Here is a 24,009-nt window from a genome sequence, read left to right as displayed (position 1 = left end):
TATATGATTAAGTTTAGGTTTTAATATACTGTTTGCATATTTAAATTATGAGTATATAATATAAAATAAATTTAGTAATACTGAAATCTGATTTCAATGTATGTAAGTACAATAATTGACATTGCCAGCTGATTTTACTAATATTGTTGATAGACATAAATGATAACAAAAGTTATTCTAAATTTAAAACAGATGCAGCTATCCTTGCCGAAACCAAAAAGGGAAAAAAATCCGCCTAGATTTTCTATCCTGGAAAAAAACACTAATTATTGTGAAATGAAGCACATATTTGACTATGGGTATATGATGAGCTCAGGTTCATCTTTTATTATTCTAGTCCGAGTAGTGTCAGCTTATCATAAAGGATTCATTATCGCAGTTATGTCCAGAACACATGGACGTCGACTGACATGATACTGTTCTAAAAATTCCTTTCCTCCGGTACATAAATGTTTTTTTGTGCGGGTATCAAAGCAATAGTCACAAAATAAGTGTGGTACACCATTGGAATCTTGTAGCCGTCAAATTAAGAAAATTGCAAGAATTTTCCACAGTCAGTGACTGCTAATCAACGACATTCTAAGCAAAATTGATATTATAATAATTTCATTTCGTGGGTTATATAATTGCGCTCACTTGATTATTATAATTTAATCTAGCCCGCGCGGTGGCCATGACAGGACTCTGCGGTAAATCTATTTCTGTTTAATTTCCAAATTGAGTCGGTAGCTGAGTGCCATCTGACTATAGACACATTTGGCTTTGGCTGAACAGGCAAACGCCGTTTGTGTATCTCGAAATTCTCCATTTAACTGATATGATTAATTAATTAGTAATCTAACATGAACAGTCAATAGTATATAGATATTTACTGTATCTGTATATAGTATGAAATGAAGTCGTTTACGCTGTCTGTTCTCCTAGACCATTTAAACTACGCGACGGATTTTATTGCATTTTTTAGTAATAGATAGAGATTTTTGGAGGAAAGGTTATATATGTTACGTTACACTACCCGTGTGAAGTCGGGGCGGGTTTATATATAAATGATTAACAAAAAGACAGGTTTCTGATTGAAATATTTGTTTCGTGTTATTTGATATTTGATAATAATTCGTTCGTTACATGCCGTAACGAACGAATTATTATAATTTATGTTTTGATGTCTCGTGAAATTAAAAAAATCTGATATTAGTTCATTCTATTTACATTAAAACTACATATAATATGTAATGTAAATAAGCCTAAAGGTAAAATACCCCACTTATAATAAATTAGTTTCTTTTTTGGGGTATATGTTTGCCCATACCCACAAGATAATCCTGAATAAAATATTAACTACATGCGCATATATATATACTACCTAGTATGTTAACAGAGAAATGGAGTATGATATCGAATTATGAGTAATTTTTTAAAGGAATTTCTAATAGCATGAAAGCTCTTATTACTTTGATAGACGTGAAGTCTGCTAATGGCGCTTCTCGCTACAAATACAGTAAAAGTACAGGCATTAGACGCTGAATTTGAAGAAATATTATTTCAACTGAAAGCATATGACTCATGAGTAGTATGTTATTATTAATAGTTATAATGTAAAATATACAATAACATTGTTCAATATTCTTTTCGATATTATTGCGGTTTCATAAACAGACTTGCATTATTGAATTAAGTAAGACCTAATTCAATATTGCAAGTCTGTTTATGAAAGAAGAACATAAGCTTTAATATTAGTAAATATCGATCGATCACGTATAATATAACGTTTCATAAATATGTATAATGTTTTATATACCTACAAAAATATAAGCGAGTATTGAGTTTCTATCTTTTACAAAAATTAATTGGGGAATCTGTTTAATATTAAAAAATTAAATTCGACACATTTTTGTGATTATTATATTATCAGTATCATTGCCCTAGCTTTGTCCTATTATTTGGGGTCGGCGCAGTATGTCATCCTCTTCCACTGATCGTCTGGCATCTGGCCGTCATATCTGAGCACACTCTACTGTTATTCATATCATCTTTCATACAAACCATCCATCTTTTTTTCGCCCTCTCCCTTTCCAACCATCCACGTTCATATATAGTACTTATATATGTAATTTCTTATATCGTCCAACATCATGCACAAATTCTAAATATCACATATCCGTTTAGTTGCTTATGATCTAATTTTATTAATAAATAAACCATTTCATTATATCATTACCATTATTACCATATCGATACCATTCACCGTTACGCCATAAATCAAATATGACAATAGCAACTACCATTATTATTATATAAACAGTGACAGAATTTATCCTAATTTTATCTGATTTTCTAGTAGATACTTTGTTACATATTGGATAAGGCTTTACCAAATAATTTATGCTACCAGTAGTTTGCTTTACAACCTGTGATCAGTAAAATATGGCAGTGAAATTACAAGGTACGGATGCGTAACTCCTTAGTCATCAGAAATAACACCGTACGAGACGTAGGTGCAACAGAAGTAATAAAGTGTTTTCTTGCGTCCGTTGCACAGTTAATATACTCGTATGTATGTAGGAGACGGTGTATAACACTTTTATTTGAATTACATAGAAAATAGCGACTATAATTGAATTTATACAATATCAATTTGTGGGGGTTTTAGCCCACAGTTCCTTCATAAAGATATGAGTTGATTGATTAATAAGGGGTTTTTGTTAAATTGATAGAATGTACTCGAACGCTGATATTATTGCTAAAAGAAATGTAATGACATGAAATTCTATGTGTCGGCATTTGTGTATTGCACAGTAAGCAGGCATGTGAGGTTGCCCATACAGAATTAATATTTTTAATGTTCTGATTCAATGCCTGCTATCATTTACATCACTATAAGAAAAAATGTTTTCAGGTGACCTACCACGGCCGCGAAGCAAGGGGGAGTATGTGTTTGTAATAGCGCAGCTTCTGTTCGGGTTGCTATTGTTTGCGACAGTACTGGGGCATGTTGCCAATATCGTCACTTCGGTCAGCACCGCCAGGAAAGAATTCCAGGGTAAGTGGGCACAAATTCTAAATATCAATTATTATAAGTACATAGTAGGGGTTATATTTAAACTGATACATCCAAAATCAAACCAATGTTATTCTCATTAATAACGGGAAGGTACGAAAATACCTCGGTATTTTACATTTAAAATTAAGTAAGGTCCACCTACGTAATACGAGTATTTATTACATGGTGCTGTTGTACATATATATTTATTATTACTAAAGATTAAAATGTCTTCTATCTTTAAAATTCTTCTGTCTTTTCTCTAAAAGATTAAAAAAACATTTGTCAGAAAAATTGCAGTCTTTTAAAAAATATAGTAATTATATTTATACTATTTTAATTAAATAACTACATTTTTCGAGTGTAATTACATTCTCAAAAAAAGACAGAAATAATTCTAAAAAGAGCAGACGAATGATAATACATCACAAAAATGAACAAGCATGTCAAGAATATGTTGTGAGAGTTTCATCGGGTTTCAATCTGTATGATACATTACATAGTTAACACAATAAATCATATGAGTATGCCAAGATCTCAGACGACGTAGCGTGAAGCACATACGGTGTACGGCGTATGGCGGCGCGGGGCGGCGCGCGGCGCGGCGTAGCGTGGCACGCCTGTCACATTAGCGTACTAAGCAGGTAGAGTAGACGACACGTGCTGGCACGTGCACAAGGGCGCCGCCGCCGCCGACTCGCCTGCCCCTGTATACGTGCGCTGTCCGAACTCACACAAATTCAACCCAATGAAATAATCTGCACAATTACTAAGCGTTTCTGTAACAACTTGTTAATATATCTCAAGCGGGTCTTGTAATGGTGTCGGCGTTGTTCCATACAAAAGGCAGAGCTTGTTAAAAAAGTAATTACCTACCTACGATGCGATAAGAAACATGAAACTTGGAACTTTTCAGTAACTTATTTCCGTCTTCTTTTTTATTAATATTTTGTTATACTTTCTATTTTTGGTTTGAATATAATATAATTAATTTTATTTACAGCCTCTCGAGTTTCTACGTTTATTTGATGGTTCATATTTCCCTAATTTTGCATTTGTTAATTAATTAGTTAAATACGATATTTCGCTGTCTATAGAGAACTGTTGAAAATAGTTTCATTGGCTTCTCATAATAATCAATTCGGAGTAAGGATTAAAGCAACTGTTTAAAACATAGAGCGAAGCAAAGTGTCAACAACTTTAATTAGTGCTGCAGCTCAGTTGAAAAGACAATGGCGCCGCGACGACAGAGAGCAGGCTGAATCCGTGACCTTCCTCCGCGTCGCTGCAGCGAAATAGGTCAGCGGCTTGAATTCTATAAATAGCTCGGCGAAAGTCGGGCGCCGTGCCTCATCCCAACGGGAGTTGGGAGTGCGCGCCCCGCATCCGTCCCTCCGACATCGATCTGGCGTCGCCACCGCGCGCCCCATGCTCCCACCGCCGAGCCTAACAATTCGACAATAAATTGATCTGTGTGTTGCCGAAGGCGCTGTCGCCGTCCGACCGGACTGAACTGTTTGCCGCATCATCATAACAAACACTGTCAACACTAGCATATCACATTGCGTTTGACACAGCGTATATTATGTACTGGTAGTGATATTTTATCACTTCAATTTATATTGAACCATATATTTTCCACATACTTTCTTGACATATTAATATACTTCTTTTTCCTTCAATTAGACCTAGTTACTCAATTATTATATTAACTTGTATTAGTCCTTTACCTTCGCTCACACCCAATAACTCCAATTCCTGTGATATATTAGTTTTTGTGACTGAATTGAAATAATAAACAAAATCTCAGGTTACTAGATGCTAAATCATAATCATTTGACGAGACTCTTATATCATCTATACGCCTATAGTTATGAGAATATTTTTCCGGATTAGACCATATTTTTAAACACAATGGTCTGCCAAACAGCTTGTTAAATCAACTGAGCTTCCGTTGCAGACAACTTAACCAAAATGGTTGAATTTACCCACTGAAATATAATACAGGCTTCGGAGGCATGACATCGTAGTGGTCCGAAATAGCAACACATTAATGTTACCATAAACATCTAATGTTGACATGAAGTCCACGCTATTGTATGCCACGTATATAGGCGACTGTTACCACTTACCGTCAAGTGGCCATCAGCATGTTTTGCCATTCCAGTTACGTAACAAATTATGGCGGAACGAAACATCAGTTAGACCAATAATGTCAATATTTATTTATACTCTTCATAGTAAATTTAAATGCAGTAATAATTATAATGAGAGCGAATTTGAGCAATGCTATTTAATCAATATCTTTTTTTTCTGTGTCCACCTTGCAATCAGCAGATGTATCCAAAGTTACGCCGCGAGTAGAGTGCGATTCTCAGTAGAATCATCGTCTCTTTACATGGTCCTAATTAGTCATCAGGTTTCAGTAACCTATGCCTTCTAAGGTGACGTATATTGTCGGGGTCTATCAGTTGGTTGGCCAGCACTTTGGGATGATTTACTAGCAGTGCCTTGTATTTGTAGTAGCAGTGTTCTCTTTGACTACTGTTTTTGTATAGAGATACTCATGCTCCTCATATGTTTTTGCATTATAAGCTGTTTCAAGATGTTATTTTGAGCCCTTTTGCTTATGCTTATGTTGGAGTATGCAGCTGAACCCCACAGTTGAATGTTGTAGGTACTAATTGATTTCAATATCTACAGTTTTAATTGATATCGTTAGGTGTCATATATTTTTATATTTACTGGTTACGATTTATTCCTCTTCATTTTGAAATATCATGATAAAGATTGTTTGTTTTCAAACTCAATTGTTGTTTTGTGGTCGAAAGTCGCTGAGAGAAGCGATGTTGAGAAAAAGTAAAATATTATTTTGTTAGATATGAAACTTTCTTTCTTTCGGACAAAAATGGAGGAGATTATATATTCAATGGATATGATTTTTTTTAGTTTTAATTGTCATGAATTATATGCAAAATACATAGATTTTGATCATAAATGTGCAGTTTTATTTGTGTTTCAAAATCAACATAATAGATTCTTAGCTAGAAAAATTACGTTTACGAAACTTTTCTGGGCATCCAATTGTTTAGAACTTCACTAGGAATCACCTATCTGCATGGAACAATTTATATATTATTATAACGTACTTTAATACAGTACGAGTATAATAAAAATATAGTAATCGCCAAAGTAATTTAAGTCAAGGTAGTAAAGGCACATAATTAGTAAAATTATATACCTCAAAAATGTAACACCTGAAAATCTTTTCATTCCGTCGGCAGTACTTGAAATAAATACTTACATTCATCCATCCTCCACTTTTACCAACTCTTCGTCATTAGTATACAAGCATCGGTGGATGGCATCTATGCAAACATGAGTAAGTGTATGACTGTGAAATGTGATTTCATGTTGCGTTTTTCTATCTTCCCTGGATCGTAGTGTAGTAGTTATTACGGTAATTATACTCATTAAACGATTAATTATATATATTCAGTAGTTTGAAATTAATAATATTCTTTCTACACTCGCAGTGAATTGTGTTGTTACCTTTTAACACATAAATGGTGCACAGTAATTAGGCTTGTAACACTGGGGTAGATTTATATGTATTTCGAAACAGGTACTAGCTTAAGTAATAATTGTGTTGTTCTAAAAGCTGAGTCGAATAGTTATAAAATAGTAAAGTCGTTTCCAGGCGATACCTGTTGATCTGTCTCTGTGTAAATAAATATATTAAATAGAAACAGCTGAACGTCTAAAAATTAAATTTTAATTTTAATTTCCATGTGTTGTAATTATTAATCAACATAGAGAAAGTTGAGAAAAATGTGCCACATTTATGTGGCGTAATTAATTAGTTTTATAAAAATATTTTGAGCACCTAAAATTTTTTTATATAAATGGCGTGTAATAAATGCTTTATTTATTATTGTTTTTTTCATCAATAAATGCCATTTCTATGTACATGTATGCAAAACCGTGAAAACCACTAGCATTTATCTTTTAGCAGGTAAATAATATGAAGTAATCGAAAATACAATATAGAACTAACTTCGTAAGCCCTCACATTTATAATGTGAGTAGGACTAATAGATCAAACACTCTATTAATAGGGCGCTATCTATTTTCATTACTATATCGACGAGTATACTTATAATTCTATTGTCTTGTACAAAAACAGGGGTAAACGTTTGTTGTATCCCAAACAACATCATTGGTTTATATGACACATAAAACGTTTATCAACAAAATGTTTGTTGTATATTTATTATTATAAACTGTAGTGTTTCGATTTAGGGCGACGCGAGATCAAAGAAAGTTATCGCTACTTAGATACTTGTAAAAACAAACATCTTTTGTCGGAAACTTTTTGGATTGATGTTAAAGAGAGCTTCACTTTTCTTTATAAAAAACAAAAAGAGCTACTGTACTTTTTCTCTTAACAGAAACTATATTTTATGACATTTTGGCTCTACGTATCATAATATACTCAAGCCATTTTTCCGGGTCTTTGAAGTTTTCACGCGATGAGATATAAAATGCCACAATTCTATTTTGGAACGAGTCGCTTGGGCTATTAGCAAAAATATCGTGCCGCAAATAAATACAAACTGTGAACGATTTACTCGGTGCAGCCATCCATATATGTGCATTGCGCCTATAGTTTTTATGTTGTAGTCGTATGCATATTTGTTGTTTTTATTTTAACTGATGCTAAACTATGTATGTACATATTATCTATACTAATAAGTATAGATAATATGATGCAAATATCAAGTTGCGACTTATGGATAGACTGTTTGAAAGCATAAATTAGAAATATATAATATAAAAATAGAAATGGCATAAACTTAAGGCAATGATTATGTTATTTACTTTAAACAATTAGTATGTTGGAGAACTTAAATAAGCATTTATTGAAGCGCCAAATACTAATAGGTATGCTAATGTTGTGTTCACCACAATATCAATTATGATTCTGACTATCCAATCTACAATAGAATAACAGGTATACGGGATAACAGTGCGTTATGTTGTGTATATTATTTTTAAATGGTAATTTTTTGTAAAAATAGCTCGTCAAATCCTTAGTGGCCGCATAGCCACAGCACTCTCGAAAACTGTACTCATTGGGCTCGTGTTTGGGAAAGATTAAATTACTCCAAACGTCAGCACTCCGATAATACAGCATGTTATGTATACAACAAAGCAAAGGATGAAGCCATATTGACTCATTTCGATGTAACCTCCCTCTAATGTAAGGTAAACAGTAGTCTTTATCCTTATTAATATCTAGTATTATAAATGTGTAAGTGCGTTTGTTATCCCTTAGTATCTTAACTAATGACGAAGCACATATGCTATTCTTATCAAGGTTAATCAATATGTTCTAGGTACACAAACGAAGAAGTAGATAAAAACTAGCAAACTATATGTAGTACTATAGGTACTATATGTCTAACTTATTATATTATTTAATAGAGATTTTTTACTTTTAAGTGATTTAAATCATATTTATACTCTAAATACAGTTCCACTCAATAAATATTATTTCCTATAAGTTTTCATTGCAACTACATTTAAATGCACTCTATTACTATTGATTCCTCGATTTTAATCTGGAGATTTTACTTTTTAAAAAAGCATTTTGTTACCCATATGTTTTAAGTTCTGTGTATAGATATTTCGTTACCATCAGATGGAGCTTCTGTGCCTTTTGTTTAGTTTTCGATTTCTCTGACAGACTATATTATGTATGTGTGTATGTATAGAACTTACTTCGAGTATCGGTATTGTGATATCACCATTGTGTTCGGAGAATGGCTAGATGTATCAACTGACTATTACTGTAAATATGAGTTTCGAGAGCTCCCTGTTCTTAATACTTGAAAACACTTCCTTGTAACTTTATGCACATCCTACACTATCTCATATATTACGATGAAAATATCTTATGTTTTCCTGTTTTGTTTTCCTAAAACAATTTACGACGCGTAATACTATGTAATGTTATATGAATATTCTTAAGTATGCCAGTTCTTTTGAAAGCTATGCTATATGTCGGCGGTCGCTGGAAAGCTATATAATCTGCACAGTATACATAGATGACTGACCTACATGTGGTTCCTACTCGGAAACACATTTGTTGGCTGTTTAATTCTATTTTAGGGGTTTCTAGCGTTTAATACATATGAGGGACGGGTTTTATGGCAGGCCCGATACTCAACTTATACACGAGAGAGACCTTCGATCAAACTTATAAATAGCTATTATAGATTATATTAATATAGGACGTAAGGTATATTTAATATTTTTTAACACAAAGAATGCTGACTTTACATAATTGTTTTTCTAAAAAGTAATCTGATATTAATGTTGTCAAAATAATATCAGTATTTCTGTAACAAAGAAACTGTATAAAAATATTTCTACTGTTTCTAATGGTAATATTTGTTATATTTTCAATGTATATATTGTCGGCAATTTTTATATATCGTGCATTCTATGCAATACCTGGGCAATGCACAGAAAGACAATACAATAGAAGAAGATAGGATATAGAAGGTTTGTTTATATACAAATGATAAAATTATTTAGATATTGTAAAGAAAACTTTCTCCTTTTTCAACTCACTTAAAAATAAATCCACCTTTTTGACATTTAGATGTAGGTAAGTTCCTAATTTAATGTAACAAATTTTGAGTGAATGCCAAACAAACAACCAACATTCCCGCAGGATCGACGATTGTGGGCCCGGCGAGTCCCGGGCGGTACTCGATAGGTAATTGTCGCGACGTGTCCCTGAATTCCGAAACTCGTCGTCAAATACTCGCTACAATATATTACTGTCGTCATCGGGTTTTATGTTGTGATAGCGTGATTTTGGGTGCTTGTTCACTAGGGGGAAAGTAATTTCTGCGTTAGCTAGAACCAAATGATGATAATGCTGTTAATAGAAACTGTTAGAATGTTATGTCGTTTTTAATAAGTTGATCGATTTATTGTCATTGTTAATCCTTATGGATTATTATAACAGAAATATTCAGTAGGTATTGGTTACTACCAATACTGAATATTTAGCCATAACCATTAAAAATATCACCAAAATTGATTCGGAATCGTTATATAAAAGTACATTATTATTGTACTCTGTACTTTTTTTATTCCTAAAATGTCATAAGAGTCGATTAAGGTACAAAAAAATAGAACTCTATGCCAGAAACTAACCCGAATAAACCCGAAGAAACTAAACCGAGAATAAGGTAAATTCTCTTCTGAAGAGTGCCCTATAGCGGGGTAATAATGAGGATATGATGGTGATGTAATATAGTCCGAATCATATAAACTTTCTTTAGTGTTTACACTAGAATAAATCGCTTTATCTAATTCTCCTACGTAACCTACTGACCTAACGTCAAATATGCACTTACATACGTGCAACTCCATATGATTTCGGTACAAGTTAATATTGCAGTTACCCGTGAAGCGATGCAAACTACCTAATTGGTTAGTTTAATAAATGTTATGGCAACATTAGTTTGTAGTGAACATTTATAAATTATCTACTACTATGGGTAATGTTTATTTTATTTTGTTGTTTTGTTGTACGACTTTTACATAATTTTACTTGTACGGTATTAAACAATCATATGGTTATTTAATACCGTCTATATAGACACATTGAGACAGATTATATAGAATATTTTAATTTTTTTATGTAATTTGATTGGCAATCAAGTTCTATAAACGTATGTATGTATATAAACAGTGCTATATTATATCAAGGGTGTCATATTGTTATTATGACACCCTTGGTATAAATACCATGTGATAGAAGACATGAATACTCTCTAACATTATAAGATATTTATGCATAGAATCTTCAAACGTCATATCATCACGTGATGTCCGTTGTACTGTTATGTACAAATGGCAATGTACAATAGGCGATAGTTGCCACTTACTAAAAGATCGCCAGCATATTTCTCACTGCAGTTATATAGAAATATACATATATTTTTATTAGTTATCTGTTATTAATATTAACTGAAATTTGCATTACTGTCATTTGAGATTATAGTCAGTTACTAAATTTAAATAAAGTATGAAACCTTACATAAGCCTAGTTATGAAAGAATTAGTCAACACAATTGATTTACTGGATATGTTTAATTTAAAGATATTAAGAATTGTGACTTTATGTAAAAAACTAAAACTTAAACTTCTATCTGTAGTATTTCTCAAACGACTTCCTGAAAGTTGGAGATTGTTGGTAATTATTTCTTACTAACACGAAGTTATTGGTTGACACACGAGTCGCTGAACTTAGCTCTAACTTAACTTCTGCCGACGACAGGTAACGTTAAATACGATTTGCAAAACAGTGTAATTTCATTTAGTTGTCTCTTGTGAAACTCTATGACGGGCAGATGAGTAACTTTATTATCTGGGGAGTTATAGAAATTACTTTGGGCAACCGTCGGGAAAATTAAGTCGCGTTCACACAACCGGAAAGAATTAATGCGATCGCGAATATACTTAGATAATATATGATAGGTTCACTTATACAAATATGGAGTATTTATATTCAATATCAACTGTAAATTTACCACCATTATTATTCTACATTTATAATCATTTACATGTTCCGTTACTAAAAATCTTATTTATAAATGTTAAAACGACGTTTACTTACATAAATCAAATTTGACTTACCATGGTTGACTGTGTGAATCATCTGAACATGGATTTAAGAGTTTGTGTAAGCATGAAATGAGTAGCTAAAATGCATAAGAAAATATAATTTTACGAACGTTAAGTTATTATTTAATTTTATCAATGTTTTTTAATAGTAAGTTCAAATAAAGTTGTAATTAGCCTCTATATTGACAAATAAACTGACGATCTGTCTAGTCAAATATAGTAACAATGGCGAAGTTATTATATAATGTATATAATGTAAAATATAATAACTAATATTATGTATTATACAAACTTGTAACTTGTAGTAACTTAACTGCCATATCTCATTTTAAAGTTTTTATTTAACGGAAAATAACTATTATCACGTTTATGAAAAGCAACAGACCTGCTCAAAGTTTGTCACTAGGTTTATATTAGATCTGTTTCACAATTCACAATGCATAATTCGCAAGGTGGAAGGCTCCGTTTGAATTAAGTAGGAACTGCGTATTATACAAAGTTCATAATATTAGAATTAATTTCGGAGAGTATTTGCATAACTCTGGCATAAATATGGACTAACATAATGGATTTAGATTGAATATTCCAAAAAGAAAGATACAATAAATTAATTATAGTCATTGAAAATCACAGTCCTTGCCAGTAGAAATAAATGTGTGCAGATGGCTTAAAGTGTATCAATGACAAAAATGCTTAAGATTTTAATGTCTTTCTCGTCAAAGTGTATCAAAGTGTAGTCTATCACCAAACGTGATAGACTACACTTTGATACACTTTGATAGTAGACGTATATTTTAGATATAAAGCATTACTTACTTTCTTTAAGTTCCTTTTTATACAGTCAGAACTCGAAATTATATTATATTTATATGTAATGAGTGAAATTGAGAAACCCGTAAGTCTGTAATGTTCTTTTTGATGAGTAATGGAAGCTGCCTGAAATCCAACGCTAATATAGGTTCACCTCATTGAGGTTGTGCTTATATCAGCAACAGCTGAAATAGCTACTCTATCTTATCTAATGTTGGTAATAAATATTTAATCAATCAATTAATCTACTTCTAAGAAATTGTAGGAATAGATACATAAAAACCTTCTACATTTTATTTATGGAACTATTATAGTAGAGTTATAAACAGTTGCTATTTGAAGCGTCTTGGTAGAAACCTATCATGGCGTGATTGGCATTTTCATCTTCGCAGTACATACATGACATTTAAAATGATGCCTATTTCCTGCCAGTAGTTATTTCTAAAAATAAATATATTTGGAACTATAAATATTAATATATTTATAAAGTATTATTTTCTCCTTTGGGAGGTATTATTCTCAGGTTTTATTAAGGTATATAACGATATTTGTACATGTACCAAAAATGTTTACAGAATGTTGGAGGGAACCGGCTTTCGTGGCACAGATTCATTTATATCGAAAGCAAGGGCTAACTATATTTAATTGTACCGTACATTTATGAATAAAGTTTATATTAGTATTATTATTTGATAACATATTATTTTAAAATTTTGTTCTAATTCTTCAAGGTTTATTTATGTAAAATCTTTAAACACAAACAGATAAACAAACGGTTTTCACCTTGTTATGGTTTTACGATATGTAAATATAAAAAAGGTAATAGTTTTTATCATCACGGCGCGGCGGTCAAGTAATTTCTGTACCAAGGTTTTATGTCTTATTTTATTTATTTATTGCAGTATCACTAAATATAAAGTACTTACATACACAGTGTGGTTAAGTTTTTATAACTATTTTGTTACGCCCTGAAAGGGCATGGCAATATACGACGAATACACTTGATGACGCGGCGTCGGTGGTCTAGCGGTTTAGCACACCGCTTTACTTGTAATGGTCGCGGGTTTGATTCCTCGCACGGTGCAAACATTTGTATTCATGAGTATGATGGTTACTATCGGTTTGGGTGTATTTACACAAAAATATCTGTGTATTTATATTAGTTGTGTAATGGGTACTACCATTACACAAGCTCTGCTTACTGTGGAACTAGATGGCACTGTGTTAATAGTTCAGGATTACTTATTTATTTAATATAAACACTCACAATATTATAATTATGTAAAACCTTAATGTTATTTTTTATATATCAATATAATGAATGACAATGTCCTATAATATAAATAATAAATATAGATTACAAAATAACACCTACTCATTCGAAGTAATATTATTACATTTCAATTCTATCATCACAGATGTATTGTTTTATTTCAAATGAATAAGTTTGCAATTGATTTAATCTTGTTACAGCGAAACTGGATGGAGTGAAGACGTATATGCGAATGCGCCGGGTGCCAACCCACTTGCAAGTAAAGGTGATTAAGTGGTTTGATTACCTGTGGCTCACGCAGAAGTGTTCCGACGAGGAGAAGGCGGTTTCTTGCTTACCAGATAAACTTAAGGCAGAGATTGCTATAAATGTCCACTTGGATACTTTAAAAAGGTACCTATTTTTTTTATTGGGGTTTTGGGGTATCACGTGCCTGTGGCATTTCCACCTACATATATCTATTGTCCTCGCTCTTTTTCAAAGTTGGCTGCCTAGACCCGTGAGGTATAAAAATTGAAGGAGTAGATGGAGTGGACTTAGGAGTGATGGTTTTTATCTCCTTAAATGTATACTTTTACAAGTGAGATATTTCGTTTATGCTAAAGATACCTAAAGTTGCATTACTAATATACATATTTACATGATGTAAATTAAAATGGAATGCTTGGTTGATATGGTGTCAAAACCAAACAACATCTAATAACACTAATGTTTTTAGACACTGAATAATAAGTAGATAGTCAAATTGCATATTTTAATAATTCTCAGAAGCAATCTCTTAAATATTTATAAATGCATGCGCTCGTAATGCATTGTTGAAAATTTCAACTTCGAATATACATACTTTGTTTTCATTAAAGTTTAAAATTACTGGCTAACCAGTTCGAATCCGCTATAATAAAACCCTGTATATCAATATACGTATCAATATATAAAAAGTTTGGACCTATTTTTATGAAAATTGAGCGGACAGAGTATGAAATTTCGCACACTTATAGTTATATGGAGAAGGAGTGCAGAATCTAAATCTAAATCATAAATCTAATCTAAAGTAATAAAAAAACAATTATACACACTGCCATTACATTACATGACTAATAACAAAACTTCAATGTCAAATATTGTTAATTGTTAAATCAGCGAATCGATGTTTGTCTCGGTCTGTTAACAAAGTAATCTTTATATTAATACCTTAACATGTTGATGCTTATAATTGAAATTAGTTATGGTCTATTTTCGATCACTAAGCGACCACTAGTTCTAATTATTCTACTTTTACAGTTATTTAATTAAAAAAATACAACTGCGTACCTATCTGAGAAATGCGAAAAAGTGCAGTATGAAATAATTGTGAAATTACTATATTTTAATATTTTTTCTTATAGTATACAACAATTTATTAAATAAGAATGTGATTACTTTTTAAACTAAATGAGAAGATACTCATTCGTGTATTCGAATTGCATTACCTATCTTTATTTAGAAATCGCATTAAAACAAAATATTTAAATATTACCTATATACAAAATTAGAGCTACTCATATATCTTGGTAATAAATGAAAGTAGTATTTATGCTCACACCAATGTTTTAGATAATAGCTTTGCAGAGGAAAATCTTATAATAACGTATAGAACATTCACACTACGTACATGTTGTAAAGTAGAGCAAAGGATTGTTTTACTTCTGGTGTAATTAAAATGTTACATTTATAGCGATACTAGATTTTACCCGCGAGTGTATGAGATTAATGATAGTCCATATTATTCTCCATCCAAAAAGCTACGTTTACCTAGGCACAATCACATGACTTTCTTCTCATTGGTAGGCAGGTAACGGTATAAACCATTACCATTTCATATTTATTTTAATAACTATGACGATTTGATGAAAGTAATAAACTATAAAAAATATGACGACGATATTACTATTTTTAAATGTATTACGTAATAATGAAAGAAAATATTATAAATAATCAGCATAAAATTAATTATAATGAATATAAATTGATATTTCTATCTATCTATCTACATTGAAGAATGCTAGTTAGTTTTGTTATTTAATGATATTGCACTTAATTTCCTTTGCCTAAGGAGAGTCAAAGCTTAGAGAGCTGAAGGTGTATATAAACTCCTAACGAATATATCAATGTTACTATCTAAACTTGCTTAAATGGCTACCGCACGAATGAGATAAAACGAGGAAGATCCGGTGTCCTTGTCACAAGTGAATGCAAGTGTAGGCACATTTGCTTGCACTAGGACGCCGGACCAGTTTTAGTTGAAAACATACTACACAATATAGGTATTGTGTAGTATGTTTTCAACTAAAACTGATAAACATTCCTCTTTTAGAAGACCCTTCCACCCCTTATTAAAAAAATGATTTTGTATGTTTTCTTCGATTAGTAAATATTTAACGGATTGATTGCGAGTTCCACTCTTCTAGGCTATCATGAACGAATATATAATCAAACGAATGTCGTTTGATATTCATGCATAGATACATTATGAAGAATCCTCATTGGATCTATTAGATGTACCAAAAGTGATCTCAAAAATGATGAAAAAAGATATGTACAAATAGCAGAACTTCAGCCAAAATCACATACAAAAAACCTCCATTCTTTATGATATTATGAAAAGATAACCTAAAACATCAAGACGGCGACTTTTGTGATAGTGTACACAATACAAGCCACATTAATGCAGCATGGCAGTTCGAGCTTAATATCCCGTGTTGTATAATTAAAAAGAGAAACATTCGCTTTTTACGTCCATGAATTATGCAAAAGTGTTCGTTTATACGATCCGTAAATTTCTGTCGCCAAATGGCTCTTCCGAGTTTTCTGTTTTTAGCTGAATCCTGTATACCTACTCAGTTTAGAATGTGTGTACACGTTATATTACGATTATCGAGGAACATTTTTGGCCACGTATGGGTGTCATCTTCGTTGAATATTCTATTAAGTATATTATAACATTATGCCCATTTGCAGGGTGGAAATCTTCCAAAATACGGAAGCGGGATTTCTGTGCGAGCTGGTGTTAAGACTTCGGCCTGTTCTATTTTCACCGGGAGATTATATCTGCAGGAAAGGTTTGTGATATTATTATAAAATCTCATTTTATATTCATATTTAACGTTCTATATTATGTATATATCTGTGGAATTCGAATACGTGTAATTATATGAAACTTATATAGGTAACCTGTAGTACATAATAGGAGGATTGATTGACCTGGTATAACTCCTGGTAGGAGCTGTTAATACTTGTTGTATAACAATATAGTAGTACCTAATACCTAGTACCTAGTCTCCAATAAAGCCATTTGAACTAAAAGTGTCGTCACATACACTGAAATTAAAGAAATAGCACGAAGGAAAGAGATAAAGTCACTTAAATAGGTTTATTACACAACTGTCGTTTTCATGAATAAGGGGGTTGTTTATGGGAGTGATATTTATAATACGAAATTATGATAATAAACGTATTGTCCTCAGGCGAAGTTGGCAAGGAAATGTATATAGTGAATCGAGGGAAACTGCAGGTGGTAGGCGATAACGGCAAGACGGTGCTAGCAACACTCAAGGCGGGTTCTTATTTTGGCGAAATTTCCATTCTGAACATGGGCACGGCAGGTAAACAACTTGGTAAATATCGCCACGGCCCGAGACGCCACGCCATTATTATTCTACTTTATTACTATCTTAAAAAGTTTCGATATAAGCAAACGTTTCGAGGAGACGCTGCAATCAGGCCGAGGGAGCGGCCACGACACTAACAACAGGTTTTGGGACATCATACTTGATCGCCGTCGTCACTGCTTTGTGATCATGTTGTTGACTATTTTACTATTCCTTATTCCTAACAGACAGTCTACAACAACATGGCCACCCACTCGCGGTAACGTCGCTTTGTTTAAAATTAATAGGGAATGCCTTTACATTTTAATTGATTTCATTACTATGATATTTCGCATTTGTGGCTATTGTTTTAATTATTTCAGTTTATATTTGTATTTTTTGGATGAAATTTTGACTAACATTACAACAAGAAGTAATCGTACCGACACGGTAAGCTGTAACATTGGTTTATTTGACTTTCGATTTTATTGGCTTCTTGTTAGATATCCTCTTCCAGGATTTTGTAGCGTCTAGTGTCTTGTGTTTCGTTCTCGTCTTATGTTCTCCTTTGGTTGTATTGAAGGCAGTGTCCCCGATCGCTTTGCATCCTCCCTGATTACCTCATTTTTGGCGTGACCTCTTGGTGCATGAAACCCTATTATTATTAAGTGTACTATTTACCTATTTAATTCGAAATCTGTCGCCATACTATCGGTTCAGTTCCAAAAAATTATTTTTATTTTAATCTAACTTAATATGCGCATTTGATCTTGTAGAACTGCTTCGTTCTTTACGAAATCAAAATAGTTTATACTTATACTAATTTTTGTGTCTACTTTAAACGCTTTGTCTTTGTAATGAAGCACATATTCGGAACTCAATAGAAATGGCTTCTTATGGTTATTTTGAAATCCATTATTATTTTTAAATTACGACGTGATTTGGCTCCGGACTGGTATACGTATTCCACCCTGCTCTCTAAATTAAGGTAGCATTAATTAAACTTTCTCCTAAATCAGCTTAATCTATATCTCCTACTAATCTTTAATATAAGTACCTCCCATATGTGTGCCCCGCCACCGGTGTTTTCGGTCTTCCTTTTAAATATGCTTATGATCTTTTCTGGTTTATTAAGAATACAAAAAATTCAGTAAAAATTTAAGTAACAGATAACAATTTCATGTTATATAATTAAAAGCCAGAAAAGTTCATAAGCGTAGTGGGCCGAACACCGGTTGGCACGGAGTGTGTGTATGACACGTCGACAGGAAACCGGCGGACAGCATCGGTGCGGTCCGTCGGGTATTCGGATCTGTTCGTGCTCAGCAAGAAGGACATGTGGGACGTGCTCAAGGAGTACCCCGCAGCGAGGGTTCGCCTAGAGGCTATCGCTGTCAAGAGACTTGAGAAGTATAAGAAAGCACCCTTAGAAAAAGGTACAACAGATATGATTCCAGTTTGCTTACCATTTGAAACTGGTGCAAATTATTAAAAATATATGTTCTCTAAAATACATACGTAACAATTAGGTCCTAACGATTAGTATTACTAACTATTTAGTGTAAGATTATATTTTAGTAATTAATCAGGATCTCAATCGAATCTGAATGATCAGATCCTGAATTCATCAACAATGGTTATTTGATTGAATGGAATATTCGCTAAAAGGGATTTTTGTCATCAATCTTGATATTTATGCTTTGATGTGTGGTAAAACTCACCAGTTATATTAGTTATATTATTATTTAGGTAGCAAAGAATGTTTATGTAGGTCACATAATATTATAAATAATACTAGTCAGTTTCTTTTTTAACAAAATTTACATTATACTTACTTGAGGTATTAAGCGAAGTTTGTGTTCTAGGAAATAAGAAAAATCTATGCTTATCCCTTACGGAATCGGGTGTGCAGATAGATACATGAAGCAAAAGAATTTTTTATAACTTTATGAGGTAACCTGTATTGAAACGGCTATACGATTGCAGTTGCAATGGGCCGCTGCCAATCTACGCCTGGGCTCGTCGAGACGAGCGGGCGAGTGCCTATTGAGGAGATGCAGCTCCCACCTGCACAGGCACCACTGCCGATGCACCCTTCACACCCGCCTTCCTACCGGGACCAGCTTTATAGGTACCGAGTTTCTTATACTATGAAAGAATAGGTAGGAAAGCATTCATACCAAAGTCTAGAAATGATTGCATTATTCGTTAATTTGTTGATTGTCATACACCGAAACAATTCCTATTTACCACTTTCAATTCTATGAAAATGTGACTTTGATTACCCTAATACGATGAATATACGACAAAGTTGTATATTTATATCATAAAATATAACTCTATTTTTTCCTAATGTTATTTTTATTAAATTAAAAAATTTTGGGAGTCAATTTAATAACAATTATATAGCTCGCCTGATGTAGTTTATTTTATTAATCGTTACTAAGTTTTATGTTCATCTGAATTAGCTATTAAAATTCAACTTACATAAGAAATTCTGAAGTTTACGTCATTTTAAAAATATTATTTATTCATATTTGCTTAAAATGTCATGACACAATTCAACCTGCTTTATCTCGCGGTTTGTTGCACTGCAGTGTCTGAACTAAATATTCTGATAAGCTGGGAGCTTCATAACAGAATAAACACGTCTAAAATGTCATGTTTAAACTGTAAACCGAAATTTATAGTAATTTTGCTGCACAATTTATGATATATCTACTATTTTCCTTTTTTATAAGGATGTTAATTTTGTAATATGTTACAAATTAGGAGATAAAAAGTATGTCATTGTAGTACTCTGGAAAAACAACGTAGGATTGTAGCACAGCTGTCACATGATGACGTGATATCCGTGGTACTATATATAAGCGACGGTTATCACATACTGTAAGATGGTCCGTCAGCATGTTCCTCATTCCAAATTCATATACAATAAATAAATATAACTCCATATAAAGGATATCCTTTATATGAAGTTTTGTTTCTTTGTGAAAGCGATTCATTTTCTTAAGTATTCTAAATGAATTTCGGCTTGTTTTCGACCCATCACAAACATAGTAGGTAGGTATATACATTTCTTACCTTAAACCCAATGATGAATTCCAAATTACATCAGGCAGTATACCGTCAGCATATACAGTCCGGTAGTACACTTCCGGTGTTGACAAAATATTCGATAATATATTTGCTTACAGTTCGTCAGTAAGTCCTCTTCGTGTAGCATCCCCTGTAGCGTCATGTGCATCTAGTGCCCGCAGCAGCGCCGCGGGTGGTGGTAGCGTGGCGGCGGTCAGCATGGCGCCACGAGTACTCCTCGACTCGCACGATGCTCTCGAGTGCGAGATTAAACGGTTGCGCGAGCGATTGTACACTGTCGAAACGGAAAACGCCGCGATGTCTGCTAAGCTCAGTCAACAACAATGGGAAGTTGACCAGAGGTATTTAGCTATTTATAAAAAAAAGTTAAACTACTACTATTATAGTAGGGTCTATTCATATATTAACTACGACGCTAGGTGATATGAGGTGGGAGGATTCCTAAATTTCGTAAACAACTATTCAACATATCTAAATATTTAAATACAGTTTTTTTTTATAAATGCGTACATAATATATGTACATAGAGATCACCCAGAATATTTTAGTATCATACTAATGAATACAAATATTTGCATGGTGCGAGGCATTGAACCCACCATAGAACCATAGACTTACCTAAAGTAAGGTAAACTAAGTCCAGTTAAGTGTAACAGTTTCAGTTGAAGGGTAAGATAAGGCAGTGAAATTACATATTGTCTATGATATGTAGACATTTTACCTCGTCTATATTAGTTCGTCTTAGCTGTCACTGTTTATAATAAGTTTTTTAAGGAAGTAAATGTACTTATTTGTAAACATTCTTTATATAGAGTTTGCTATATTTAACGAGGTGTTAAATTTGCACAGGCTGCAAGAAATTGAAATGCAGATCTGTGGTGGCAGTTCACTAAGCTCGCAGGAGGAGAATGAGCGGAACCGCGAGAGCATCATTTAACAGCGCGCCTCACCCGAGCCCTCGCGGCCGCTGCCCCCCTTGCCTGTGCTGCAGTCCTCCGCCGTGTGCTGAAATCCCCAGCATCTCCCTGTGACCCCCAGTGACCCCCTGTAGCCGCCGCCGTGCCCGCATGGGCCACTAGCCGTTATTCTACTCTAGTGACTTGTGTGAACTTCGAATGTACAATCAAGACGTAGTGTTTTTATGATGAATAATATTATTATGGAATATTTAAATACGAATTAACTTTATCAAATTTATATATACGTAGTATATACGACTCGCTAATATTTGACGAGTCTCGTGGAGTGAGATTTTGCCAAGACAATATTATCTTAAAATTAAATTGTTTAGATACATCGAGGAGTGTGGAGTGCGTGATGAGCGTGATCGCGCGGCGTGTCGGTGCTGATGCGCCTACCTTCGATAAATCACCGGTTGGATTATGTGATCATTAGCTGCAAAGATATTGAAAGTAACAGTTTTACCACAGTTTTCCAATGGTACTTACAAAACAGTCGGTATCAATCTGTTTCAATCTAGAGTTGTTAGCAAGTGAGGTACATAGTCCAGCCGCATTTGATATGTTCGTGCATATTTAGTCCTAAAGGGCGTCTGTTTGGTTAATACATTAGCGGCTGTATGTTGTGCATACCTCGTGTCTACATTATTTTACCTGCGTTTAGTTTATACAATGGCTGAGTTTACAACAGTTGCATTTATTTATAATTATATTAATAATACGTGACATTGTTTTTGTTTCAATATGTAGTAGCAATTTGTTCTCATTTATTGAAGTTTGTGTACAAAAGTTATCCTATATCGTATAATCACTAAATAAAACTATGTGCCAAATATGTGGCTAAAGTGAATGTGTTAAGGATAAGATTTTTGCGTTAACTCATGAATAGAGGAATGGATATGTTTCTATATCCATTCAATTTGAGCTTTAATTATAATAAAATCCAGGAAGACTTGATCAAGTTTTTTATAATTACATTTCAGTTGATCCTTTGTTATTATTAAAACAGTTTAGGATATAGTTCTTTCTTCGTCAATAAATTTGGTATAATCTAAGTATATTCGTGAAATATGACATTCTGATGCAGTTTTGCCCATTGTAATAACATAAATCGACCATAGTATGTTGTAACTTGTTATATATAAAAGTGAATTATTACCTTTGTATTAAGGAACGTAGCTTAAAACTGATACTTAAGTCAGTTTTGGTAATTTAAAAATCACTACTGCCAAATAAGATATAAGTAGATAAAACAAAACGTTTTAATGTAAAGATATTACCAAGTGACTAAAGAATGTTTTGTACTTAATATCCTTTCTATTCACCTAGTTTGTTTACGAGATCGTTACGTGACATTCATGTGTCTACATAAGTGAATTTTATTGTTAAAGCTTTGGAATTCATTTGATTGAGTAATTTATTGTGCTCTAATATTATTATAATATATGACAAAGTCAAAGTACCAAAATGTGAAGACATAAGTAAATTCAGCAGTAAGTAAATTGTAAATATTTATTCTGATATATACGATACGTGTTTATAAGCTGTTTTCATTGATATGATATTGATTTAAAAGCCACGAGTTAACCGATGTGAAGTGTTGACGGATATGGGAAAGTCGGCAAGAAAAGGATTTATATTTTGTTTTTATGGTAAACATGACACGTGTAGTTACTTTCTGTTGGTATGTAAATATATATACATATATATACAAACGGTGTCGATTTTAGAAGAACTTTTCTATATGAAACGATACAATAATCTAACTAAGAATAGGAAACTTGATGACTCTCTGTCTCTCTAATTGGCAGGTATTACTTCAAAAATACAAATTTCATTAATTTAATCTATTTCCATAATTTTATTAATAAAAAATTATGTTACATAATAACTGTGACCTGTCTTGCTTTACATAGAACACACATTCATAAAAGTATGGGACATTCAGTAATAAGGTTCAGTAGATAACTTATTACAGAATGCCCCATAGTTTTACGACTAATTATTTACTATTTATATGCAGAAACAACAACTAATATAGCTGTTATGAAATGGCAAATTCGAAGTTTGATTGTTTTCTAATAGGAACATTATTATTTTGATATTCTTGTTCCAGACTTTTATTCGACCCGTCCAAACAATACTACTTTAAGTTTGATGGGACTACTAATTTGAGTTTGATAAAGTAATGTAAAGTTTGGTGGATTATCGTTCAGATCGGAATATTTATATTGGCTACCAGGAACGTTATATTTGTGTTTATTCAAATTAATTAAGTAACACCTCAATTAGTTACAGTTTTAAATCGACACTGTACATATATATGCATTTTGAATAATATATTTTATATACTTAATACATAATTCTTCATCTGTCACCGTCTCTCAATCTGTTACTAGAAGTATATATTATATATATATAATAGTTATAATCTGTAAAGATTCAGTTCGTCCAACGACTCAGTTCTATCATACAAACGCCCGAAATGTAATA

At 32.8% G+C, this 24,009-nt stretch overlaps 1 protein-coding gene across 3 annotated transcripts in view; it reads left to right on the top strand.

The window, feature by feature from the left end:
• Positions 1-23,265, top strand: part of LOC131844437 (cyclic nucleotide-gated cation channel alpha-3) — a 94,217-nt gene extending 70,952 nt beyond the window's left edge. Inside the window, exons 6-13 of one of the 3 annotated variants that reach the window (XM_059193329.1) lie at positions 2,897-3,040; positions 14,033-14,225; positions 16,830-16,930; positions 17,336-17,485; positions 18,727-18,894; positions 19,445-19,589; positions 20,656-20,898; positions 21,407-23,265. In XM_059193329.1, the coding sequence (XP_059049312.1) occupies positions 2,897-3,040; positions 14,033-14,225; positions 16,830-16,930; positions 17,336-17,485; positions 18,727-18,894; positions 19,445-19,589; positions 20,656-20,898; positions 21,407-21,494 (1,232 nt within the window). In that variant the 3' untranslated portion in view covers positions 21,495-23,265. The remainder of the gene's footprint in view (positions 1-2,896; positions 3,041-14,032; positions 14,226-16,829; positions 16,931-17,335; positions 17,486-18,726; positions 18,895-19,444; positions 19,590-20,655; positions 20,899-21,406) is intronic. The other 2 variants (XM_059193326.1, XM_059193327.1) reach the window with 2 other exon arrangements.
• The last annotated feature ends 744 nt before the right edge of the window (positions 23,266-24,009 follow it).

Source organism: Achroia grisella, unplaced genomic scaffold (genome assembly GCF_030625045.1).
Source record: "Achroia grisella isolate CSIRO2021 unplaced genomic scaffold, CSIRO_AGI_Agris_v1 utg402, whole genome shotgun sequence".
Taxonomy (NCBI): Eukaryota; Metazoa; Arthropoda; class Insecta; order Lepidoptera; family Pyralidae; genus Achroia; species Achroia grisella.
Note: the sequence above shows the minus strand (reverse complement) of the source record. Positions and strands in the feature narration are given on the sequence as shown.